Source organism: Pteropus vampyrus, unplaced genomic scaffold (assembly GCF_000151845.1).
Source record: "Pteropus vampyrus isolate Shadow unplaced genomic scaffold, Pvam_2.0 Scaffold45, whole genome shotgun sequence".
Classification (NCBI taxonomy): domain Eukaryota; kingdom Metazoa; phylum Chordata; class Mammalia; order Chiroptera; family Pteropodidae; genus Pteropus; species Pteropus vampyrus.
In genome coordinates this window covers 479216-490895 of record NW_011888826.1, presented here as the reverse complement: position 1 = coordinate 490895, position 11680 = coordinate 479216, and the positions used below count along the sequence as shown (strand labels likewise).

General features: G+C 35.4%; 1 protein-coding gene across 1 annotated transcript in view; it reads left to right on the top strand.

The window, feature by feature from the left end:
- ALKAL1 (ALK and LTK ligand 1) overlaps positions 1-10251 on the top strand; it is a 12473-nt gene extending 2222 nt beyond the window's left edge. The window contains 4 exon segments of the mRNA XM_011359198.1: positions 4353-4363; positions 7547-7610; positions 9096-9166; positions 10187-10251. Coding sequence (XP_011357500.1) covers positions 4353-4363; positions 7547-7610; positions 9096-9166; positions 10187-10251 — 211 coding nt within the window.
- Positions 10252-11680: the final 1429 nt, after the last annotated feature.

Genomic DNA, 11680 nt, shown 5'->3' with positions numbered 1-11680 from the left:
CCTCAGCAGTGATGCAATGAGAGTGCTACACCTGTCATATTCTTAGACTTGAAATTATTGTTAGCCCAAATATTTATATCAGAGAATAAAATGTCACTTTGGAGTGTGAAAGAGTGAGAGTAAGTCTCAAACTACAGAAACACATTAATTTCAGACCTGTTTCACTTAAATTGGACAGATCTTTTTGGTTAAAAGATGGTGAAGACTTACTGGAGTTACAAGGGAGAAAACAAAATGTTTTATTAAAAGTTAAAAGTGGTAACAATCTGAAGTTTTAAAAAACAATATAGCTGGACAGAAAGCGATCTGTGAGTTGCCCTCAAAGTCCATTGCTTTCTGCTGCTGTTTGTGATGGTTTCATCTTTTGATTACTGTACTTCATTACCATGAGGAGAAAGGGTGGCTCATTACATCTGTATCTGAGCCTGTAAAGAATACCTGATTGTGGATCAGGGACCAGGAAGGACATGAGAACATGGGCTTCTCTAGTTATTCTCACCGGACATACTCAGGGGATGGTGGTGGTGAGAGTTTCACAGTTCATGCAGAAATATCTCCTAGGTTCTGGAGGCCAATAATAACTCTCATTCCTGCCAGATACCCCTGGAATTCTGCCCCTTTAATTCTGCGATATAATAAGCACCATCACCCAGACCTAACATACAAGATCTGGACTGTGAAATCCTTGCTGCGCATGCTCTCCCACACTCTTCCTTTCCTGTAGGTCAGGCAACCTCCCTAAATACAGTTATGAAGCTTGAGGTGTGTGTGGCGTCCTTCCAGGTAGAGGGAGCAGTAAGTGCAAAAGCCTGAGGTGAGAGGGTTACCAGTGAGGATGCCATTAGGATTGTGGAGGCAGGGGTAGGGAGCAGGTAGGAGGAGATGTGAGTCTTAGGTACCCAGGAATACGCGGGATTCACCATCCTTGTCTCTCCTCCTCTCCACAGCCTGCCCTGGGGCCCATGCATTTATTCATCCATTTATTTAGTTATCCAACACACATCTGAGGTCTCTCTGATGGGTTTGAGATTATGAAGTTAACCAGTATTATTGACTCTTGTTCTCGAAGAGACATCCTGCCTTGAATGTCTCTAGAATCTGATCCTTTCTTATTGTCATTCACATTACCTTAGTTCAAGCAATCATGAAGCTCTCGCTGACCTTCTGGATTGTTTGTCTAGCTCCATGAGTGCCCTCTGTCAGTCTGTTTTAATGGGATAAGAATTAGAACGTGTGTGTTTTCATAGCCTTTACTCTTTCTCTCTGACCATCACACCAGCAGAATGGAGCAAAAATTCTTATCCAAAACTCTACCAAAAAAAAAAAAAAAAAAAAAAAGGAGCTCAGGAGTACTCACCCACTGAAATAAAGACAAGATCAGGTGTCTGAGAAATGGGCAGTAGCGGAAGAGGAGAGGTTTGGAGGAATTTGGGACAGAAAAGAAATTGATGTGAAATGTGGGAGATAGAAGTACTGTATGATGAAGACTTAGAAGTTTTGATGTATATTATGTCCGCTTTGCCTTCTCAACAGATTTTAGTAAACATTTATATTACTCTGCAGACTTACCAAAATCAGAATTTTTTTTTTTTTTTTTTTTACATATAAAACTTTACTGGCTTGGAGCTGAAGGTGAGAATGTGAAGGTCATTTTGGGAAGGTTATTCTGAACAATTTCAGAAGAATATTAGTAAGAAGTGTTAGCTGTTTCCTCCCCAGTCATAGGTCTTCAGTGGCTTCTCTTGATTTTTAAAGAAAGTTTTAACTTCTCTTTCAGGCAGGATACTCAAGTCTTCCTGTGGCCTGCCCCAGCTACCTGTCTATGGTTCTCACAGGACACCACTGTAAGCGCCCTTGTGCCACTCATAGAGGTTCAGCCTGCTTTGTGCAGACGCCATCTGCTTCACCTCTGCTATTGTGAGGTGGCATGCGCTTCTCTCATCTTTGCCCATCAGAATTCTAGGCCCTCTTCTTTCGTGATGTTATTGCAATTATTTTCATGTTCAAAAATATCTAAATCCTAAATTCAGTTTGCAAATATCACCACAGTTCTGAAAAAACTTAAAAACATAAATAACCCATATATACCGAATACTGGCATTTGCGTAATAGTGGAATTTTATGTGTACAACCAAAATTCCTTCTATTGCAAGTCTGTTACTATTACCTTTGCTCACTTAGCCAGTCCTACCTGGTGAGTAAGAATTTCTTCCATATAAATAATGAAAATAATTTTCCTTATTTTGCATATCACCATGAGGTGTTACGGATGGATGCTTTTTAAAATGTTTTATTTGCTTGAACTATTTGTTTTACTGAAGACTCAGTGGGGAAGAGGTCAAGGTGGAAAAGTTATGTATGATATTTTGCTAAATCTATTTGACAAGTGCTATCACCAGGAGAACACTTATTTTGAGGAGCCATAGCTAACTTACGTGAATGAATTCCTACCCATTCACAGCGTCTCTGAGTAGTAATTATTACCTTTTTGCAGGAGCTCATTCGTCCATATTTATATCGTTTAAAAATGTGTAGTCTTTTACATTTAATTTTATTAAAAATTAATATACTATTAAATATGATTTACTTCGAATTATTGTTAGCCTTTTTGGCTAATCTCAAATACCTTTGATGTTATATTTTTCTGAATGTAAGCCTCTTTTAGGTTGAACATTGAGGATTACTCAGTTTTTCATACCTTGTAGCCAACCAAAGTAACTGTACAAAGTTGACATTTAGCAAGAATTTTTTTTTCTTTGGAAAAGAAATTTTAAAAAGAAAATCTGAGGTCTTTTTTTAAAATTTAACTTTAAAAGTAAAAGAATTTGACTTTTTAAATTTGTCCCCCAAAGCCAGATTAGACCTATCATTTTATGATTTACTCTGTGCCATTCTGAGTAATGAGCTAATTTCTTGGCATTTATAAGTTTAGACAATACAACATTTGCTGCCTTTAATATCTTCTAGAGCAATGGTTCCTGAAATGAGGTCGCTCTGGCCACATGCCTCAGAATCAGCCAGCAGACAAGTTTTGGTTGTAATTGTTGCTCTACACCCTGGACATCCTCAATCTCTGACTGTAGCCCGCCCATGCGCATCATGATATTTAGGGGTTCTTGTGTACATTGAGATTTGGGAACCACTAGAGATTTTTAACTGGGGAGAATAGGGAGGGGACAAATGGTACATCAGAGTCTTCTTTGAGATAAAGACAGTTCCACAACCATGGCCATGCTTCTATTTCAATAGCTCATTGCCCACTCTCTCATCCCTGCATGTGCTCACCACTCTATAGCTACATTTTCCAGTGTGTTTTGAAATATAATCTTAAAAAATAAATAAATAAAATCTTCCTTGGTTTATCGGCTTTGGGAACATGGCCATTAAGCCCCTTGTTAGAGATATATAAGAACCATGAAGGCCTGGTACTTTATGTGAACTTTATTTAAAGTAGTATTAGTCAAACTTCTTCTTCCTCCTTTCTTCCTTCCCTCTCTTTCTCCCCGCTCCCCTTTAAAAAAATCTAGCATTTATTTGCATCTTGTAGAACTAGTCGCTTTGAGAAACATTATTTTGAGCCCAATTCTACTTCAGCACCTGGGACACACTAGAAAGAAAAGGCCAGGCCTGAGTAAAGTAACAAGGGAAAGAAGAAAAGGTGACTGAGGAGGGCAAAGTGGTGGGGTGGGGCCTCTGCAGGTGACTCAGTCAGGTTGCTAGTTGCTTAAGAGTGTGATTACAAAAAAGGCTACTATTGTTCAATGGACAAATAAATAATGAGATAAATTTAGTAAAATGACAAGTTATTCATCTAAAAATTAACTGTCATTCCTGAATAGTGTGCTCACTGTGAACATTTTGTACTATTTAAAAACAATATATGAGTCTTTAACTTTGCTTAAGTTCTACAGAATGTGTGACTATTCACTTATCGTGCTACATGGCTGCTTTGCTTTTGGCAGACTATGTCTTCTCTGCGTGTATAAAGAAATTATGTGAGCTAACTGGTAAAGAAAATGTCTTATCTTTATTAAGTGATAGTGACTTGTGAGAGAATAAGAAAATAAAAACAGTAAAATAATTAAACTCTGAAAAGCCAATATTTTCAGCTTATTGGTTTGTAAAAAGACTATGATAATATTGTGTTGGTCATTGATCAGGGAGCATGCTGTGGGACAGAGAGCACTGGTTCTGGGCTTTCTTCAGTCACGGTGCTGTGGGCCCTGGACAAGGTGCATCTCTGAGTTTCGGGTGTCTCGTTTGTGCCACAGGGAAGAGCCCATCATGGAGATTCAAGTCAAGATTAAATAGAAGAGGTGAGCAAAGTACCTGACAGGGCCCCCAGTCTCTAGGAGGAATGCAGGTGTGTTGGTTTCTTGTTTGCTAGAGTCAGAACAGTGGCAAATCTGTAAAGGTGACTGTTTTCATGACTGCTTCAAAGCTTGATTATATTTATGAGAGATTTTCTGTCTCCAGAAGACCTGCCTGTTCCTAAGAAGAAAAAAGCAGCCTACATGTTGGGTTTGGAATATTATCTGTTTGTGTAACTCTTTCCTTTGGCTATCTCCTATGTTACATAATAGATTGAAAGTAAAGTCTTCTTTGAAAAGGGCAGAATTTAGAGTTTAAATTTTAAGTAAAAAAAATAGAAATTAATTACCACATTAAATATTTACTCAGTACTACTACATTAATTGTGAAGTGTTAATATAGTCACTCCTTGAAAAATTCTTCATGGATAGTAGTGAAAATAAAAGATACTTCAGAAGAAAGAAAAGAAACAAACATTTGGGCTAGGTTATAGGAGGATGATGAGTAGTACACTTGCTTATCTCCTATGTTGACAAATTAAATTTTAGCTCAGTTGTATTAATGTTTGTGAACTTTATCGATTCAGTCTTCTAAACTTAGGAAAAATCTTTCCTGGGAATGCCTTCTATTTTAATATCTAATTAAATATTTTAAATTACTTTGATAGAACTTTTAACATGATAATCAGGTAGTAATTATACATTTCAATAATGTTCATAGTAAGGTATTTTGAAATATAGTTTGTCAATTATACTGAATTAAAGCTAAAATTAATATATATATAATTATATATATATATATATATACACACATACTGGAAAACTTGCTGTGCAAATAATTTCTTTGCTTCATCCAGGAAATAGCATATTTAGAAAAAGTTAGTGAAAAATTATTATAGATGATGATAAGGAGAGGTATAGGCTTTTCTTTCTTTCTTTCTTTCTTTCTTTTTCTTTCTTTTTTTTTGCATTGTTGCATTGTTGCCAGATGATATAAAACCAATATGATTAGGTTATCATTTTATCCAGTATGTACCACCACTTATGTTTTAAAATGCACCTGAGATTTGTTTTAATCAAGTATGGCAAGAAATGTAGACATGGAAATGACTGTCGTGAAGGAAGAAGTTTTACTCTCAGTTCCCTAGAAACTGGAGGTACAGCACGCCAATTAGGCCCACATGAGGAAGCAAAACGATGTATAATGAAACTAGTTTAACCATGGGCTAATTATAAACAAAAGGTAAGTTCCTACGGCATCTCATCAACACTATAATGAAATGACATTATTTGAGGACCTGCTGTATTTGAACACACTATAGTCTTTTCCCCTCTAGAGCTTTCTTTTTTCTTTTTTTCTTCTTCTTTTTTTTTCTTGGTCTAGGGTACTCTTACCATCTCTTCTTACCTACATATCTCTTGCTTTTCACTACTGGTGTCAAGTTAAACATCACTTCTCTGTTTCAATTAAATCAATATGCTGTATGTTTCTATATGGTTTGTACTTTGAAATGAAAATTCAAGTGTATTAAAAATATAGTTTTCTTGGTGGCCTGTATTGAGCCCAAGTGATTGTTTCCACCTTAAACGTAACAACCTACTCGAGGGTCATCCTCTTGCTTTCTATTCCTTAAACATTTGCTAGGTACCCTTTCCACAAAGCACTGTTGTACACATTGCAGGTGATAACAGATGAACAAGACATTGGCCCTTAAGAAGCCCAAAATAATGTGGTGGAGGCAGACATGTACACAGTTCACTATCATGCTAATCATAATGTACAATTGCTTTTACAGGAGTTACAAAATGTGTTACTGAGGCATAGAAGAGGGGGTTATTTATTTAAAAAGTATACCTTATGAACCTGTGTGTCATCATTGTACTAAATCTCCAAATTAAAATTATAGTCAAAAGGCTTTTAGGAGTAGAATTATTTATACTCTTTGAAAGCACTTTAGTCATAGTACTTCTATGGCACTCAACTGGCTCAGCTTTCAGAAAGGGCCTCAGGGTTACCTTGCTAGATATAATGTGGAGTACTGATGCCAGCCAATTTGCCATGCTTGGTTTTAGAGAGGTATGGGGGAAAGAGCCCTGTTCAGGCTGGACTATAATTGATGAGAACACTAAAATATCTATCTAAAGAAATATTTTCATCTTCACTTTGTTTTTCTGGATTAGTTTTGATTGTAAAGTAGAGAGAGGTCAATGGGAGGGAAGCTTCGATTCAGCCACTCTCTTGCCACCCCTCCCCCCCAAAGCTGCCCTGCTCACATGGGCTGCCAGGAGCAGGGAAGGGCTTTTACATCCCTCATTAACATCCAGGATGTGAAGGGCTGTTAGAATTCCCATGTCTTTCTTCGTTTTCTACTGTCTTGCCTCGGTGGGTCACACAAGTCAATGTGGTGATTCGGACTCACTTATAGGAAGGTGACAAATGTTCATGGCCCCATCATATTCATATGTCTGACATGCACTGGAGTCAATCTATAATAAGGACATTGTAAGTTTAAATGTGTAACTGTCAACAAACATTGAGGTAAAGCTTTATTAAAGTTTTATTTATGTTTTTCTCTAAGAGAGTTGCATATGCTCTCAACTTGTTTTTAATAAATAACATTTTCTGGATGGTGTATTTACAGTAAGTACCAAATGAAGTCTGAGACTCAATTTGATTTATTTTCTTTTAATTAAGTGCAAAGCCTCTAAGTGGGAGAGTATTATGCCTTGAAGTACATTTCAACTTGTTTGCTCTGGCTACTGTGGAGAGAATGGATTATAGAAAGAAGAAGACCAGTTAGAAGGCTGCTGCTCAAGTATAGTCACAAAAGTATGATGGCTTGGACTAGGTTTGTATTAATGAGAGGAAACAGAAGTGTGTGGGTCTCAGGTAATTTTTGGAGGTGGAATATATAAAATTAAGTAATGTATTAGATGTAGTAGTGAGGGAATGAGGGAGTCAAGCCTGAACAAGGGGTAAAGAATGATGCCATTTATTGAGACTGGGGACATAGGGAGAAAGAGGCCTGGGGGAGAGGAAAAATCAGATGCTCAGTTTTGGCAATGCGTTATTAAGAAGTCTGTAAGTTCCCTAACAGACTAGGATAGCTGAGCAGTTAGCTCTCCTGGAGCCCTGAGGGATGAAGATGCAGATTTGGAATCAGCTGCATAAACAGCCATGAGTTCATGTGTTTTAATGGTGGAAATGTATTCAAGAAATTCTTTTTTCTTTTCAGAAATATTCCCAAGAGATTTGAACTTAAAAGACAAATTTATAAAGCATTTCACAGGTAAGCATACAATTTATCAGTGATTCAATTAAATAAAAAGATTGTATGCAAATTGCTATGTTAGGCACTGGGGATATGAAGATAAATATCTGTAAGAGGCTTGCAGTCCAATTAGGGAGAGAGACAAATGCTATAAACTTCTATTAACCATAATGTAAGCCAGATCCCCATAAGTAGTAGAAGTAGTAGAAGTATAAAAAGTGTTAGGGATACACCAGAAATGAATAATTTTAGCAAGGACTACCAGGAAAGACTTGTGATGGACCCAATATTAAAGTTGGGCTCTAAGAGATGAATGGGATTTTCCCAGAAAGAGAGGCATCCTGGTCCAAAGGAATCCTTTGAGCACATGGTGTGGTTTGGGGGCAGGACAGGTAGATGGTATGAATCCACTGTGGGTTAAGTTTAGGTAAGGGTGTGTGAGGACACTGGGCAAGAGTATAGTGGAAAGGTAAGTTGGAGTCATAGTGTGAAAAATCCTAAATGGTGTGCCAAGGAATTTTTTTACACTGTGCCAAAGGGAGCAATAGAAGTTTTTTGAATAGGGGAGAGACAGACTTTCATATGCCACATTGTAAGCATAGTTGAAAAACTCTCTTATGATACTGTTTTGTTCTTCATGTCAACTTTGTGAGTCATTGGAAATCATCCTATGCTCCAAGTTTGGGCAGATCACTAAGTTATTTTGTTCCATGCACCCCCACCTTTATTGTTGCCGTCATCTCTCTGTCCCTAATTATCCCAGCTACCTTTCATTGTTTTAAATCTCAGGCCTATGAACTGGAAAAAATGTTTTTTTCCTCACTTAACGAAAGCCAAGGGCCATCTTTGTTAATTAACTTCAGATGGTTGGAGTATCAATCCACCCAAGGCACAAGGAAGGGTAAGGAACTTCCCAATGTTGAGTGTTTCTAGGCAGTCTCTTAGTGGCATGACTGGGCTCACCTACTTCTACCACTTTTGAAAAAGCAGACTCCAGATGTAGGCGTGAGTTTTGGTGGGGACTGTCTTGGATTTGTGAGGATATATGAGGGAAATATCATGGATCTGTCCACCTTACAATAGTGCTTGATACTAATAAGACACAAATTCCTATAATTAGGGATGTCTGCATAGAAACATTAATTCCTGTTAAATAAAAAGCTGGGGAACAGAAAGTAGAAACCAAGGATATTTATTTTTTATTCTCACATCTACTTGATTTGCTCTCTATAGATTTTTTTCAGTCTAGAGCTTTTCTCTCTTAACTATTCTAACACATTCTCCTGAAACTAAAGGTTCCATTATGTGAGATGTTGAGAATGTGGAATGAATTTAGATTATTTTTCACAGAGTCTGGGTGAGAAGAAGAGCTCTCAAGCAAATTCTTTTAAGGATATAGAAGGAGGTAAACTTCACTTATATTATTCCCATCCATAATGTGCTAGCAAATTTATTTGGAAAACATGCCCATTTATCATAAGGATTCCTTTCCTGTTCAATAGGGTCAGTCATATTTTTCAGCTGAATGCAGCCAACACTTTCATTGACTCTATCACAATACCAGAGATTTCTCAACACCAACTTGAAAGTAGCTTGGGCAGTCTTTTTTTTTTTTTTAACCTTTATCCAACAATAATTGCATGTAATTTTAAACCTCAGCTGTCTACGACTTGAAAGTAATAGACTAAACATTGTATGAAGATGCTATTTATATCACTGACAGTACTTAAATTAAGGCATCTTGACACTATAAGGAATGAAACCACATTCTCATTGGGATTATGTCCAAATCAGAAAATAGCCAGATTTCCTTAAGGACAAAAATGTTTGTCAGGATTTAAAACTTTTATCATTTTTCAAATTCCTTGATATAAATATGGTGCTCTCTCATGAAATATAAGTCAAAATTTCCTCATAAATTATTTTCAAGTAAATATTTTCAAATCACATCATTTATATAATCAGTGATCAATTTTTCTGAATAATGGTAGCAAGTGTTTTTAAAGCTTGCTTTAATGAATTCTTTTGGACATAAGTTACTGAAGCTAATGTTTCAAACATAATATTTAAGTGCTATCATTTGAACTGCCCAAACCATGGTTGTGTGGTAACTCAGTGACTGTTTTATATTCCTTTCTAAACCTAAACTTTCCTTTTAAAGAAAGTAAATTTTAAGCATTTAAAAAAAAAATAAGATTGGTCATCTTGAGGATTACTTAATTTTACTCAGGATATCGAGTCAGAGTTTTTATAATTTTTTCAAAAACAACTTATGTTTAATGACTAGGGAAGATTAATTGTGTTGGAATCAAGACAAAGTGACTAGTGGTAGCACAGCATGGCCAAGCAAGTACAAGCCTTGTGATCAAACTACTTACTAGCTCTGAAATTTTTAACATTTTCAGGCTGTTTTCTCATCTCTTAATGAATGACTATATTACTACCTGATTGTGTTATTAAGAGAATTTACAAGAAAATGATGTTAAACACTTAATATATTAAGTACTTATTAAATTATAGTTATCATTAGTGACCGTAATTAACATGATTTCCCCATATTTGTAGTAACTATACACATAATTTACCTCTGACTATTTTTTCTAGGTTACAAAAGATGTGCTAGATTGTTAACAAGGTTAGCAGTGAGTCCACTGTGCTCACAAATCTAGAAAAACTACCCTGTGAGTATGCATTTTTATAATTTTCTTATTAAATAGCTTAACTTTCTTAAGAAATTTTGAACAATTTAAAAAACCAGGAAGCTGATTTTAAAAACACCTAGTGAACTTAATCTGTAGATTTTTCACTTAGTGTTAAAGCTTGTTTTATTTATTGAATTAATTAAAAATGCCTCAACAGTGATTGAATTAAGTAAGATAAAGAGCTTTTGGACAGCTTTACCACTCTTGAGTGATTAAAAAAAAAATTCAATATTTGGCATTATAAAAATAATTGTTCAGAAACCATATGCAGATAAATATTAGATGAACAAAAATATTTAAAGGTCTACCTTTTCTTAATTGGCCAGAAGATATAATAAAAGTAGAACCAGGTTCTAAAATTTTAGTTTACACAGTATAGGTAAGGAGAAGAATGAAGTATTGCAAGAGTAGAAGGAAACAAAATGAAAGGATCAAAAATATAATGAACATGTAGTCATCATCCACTCTAATATATACTTTGCCAGAGTGAAATGGTAAGTCGGAATTTTTCATTCTGCCTAAATTACCCTACAAGCCGTAGGGCAATAAAGTCTTTGTATAACCAAAATAAATCTAATGCAAATTGTAACATTTGTATACAAAAGTAGAATCTATACAAAAGACTTAAAAGGTATTAATTTTTTTGCAAAGATCTTTTAATAAGTTTTTGTTTTTCCAGAGAACTACAAAGTCAGCATTTTATAGTCATAATTTCAGCACCACGGACAAGTCCAGTTAATGAAACTGGTTCCTCAGATTTTGAGGGTGGAGATGAAAGTCATGGAGTACCTGCAGTCTAGAAGTATCCATGAATATCTTGGTCTGGCCAGTGTAACAATCTATTCCAAATAACTGCATGGGTATTTACTTAATTCATCTTAGGTTTGTTGTGACAATATCTGAGATAATCCTAATCTATTGCTATTTTTTCTCTTATTTAAAAGGCAATTTTGAATTAATAATAATAATTTACATTCTTAATCTGCTAAATTTAAATTTTCTCTTTTCTTAGATTAAGAAAATGAGCTAATTATTTCAGTGTTGATTGCAAGATACTCGAATCAATTACTCTCAATCTATCTCAAACCTTTTGAATAATGTAAAACATGAATAAGTCAAGAAAACTAATTATGCTTTTGAAATGACTTAAATCAAGCCATATTTATCTTTTTATTTGTTTTAATATATTTTAAGTTAATGAGTAAATTTACATAAAGTCCCCCCCCCAAACAAAAAACCATAATAACTGGAAAAGTTCTAAAAAACACATACTGTATTATAACTTAAAATAATGTATCTAAGCTTATATTCTCCTGGGAGTAGATCCATAGATGACAGAGCTCATAAATGTAGCCCTTAGAAATTAGAGTTTGGAGATTTAGCCATTTCCTCTGCA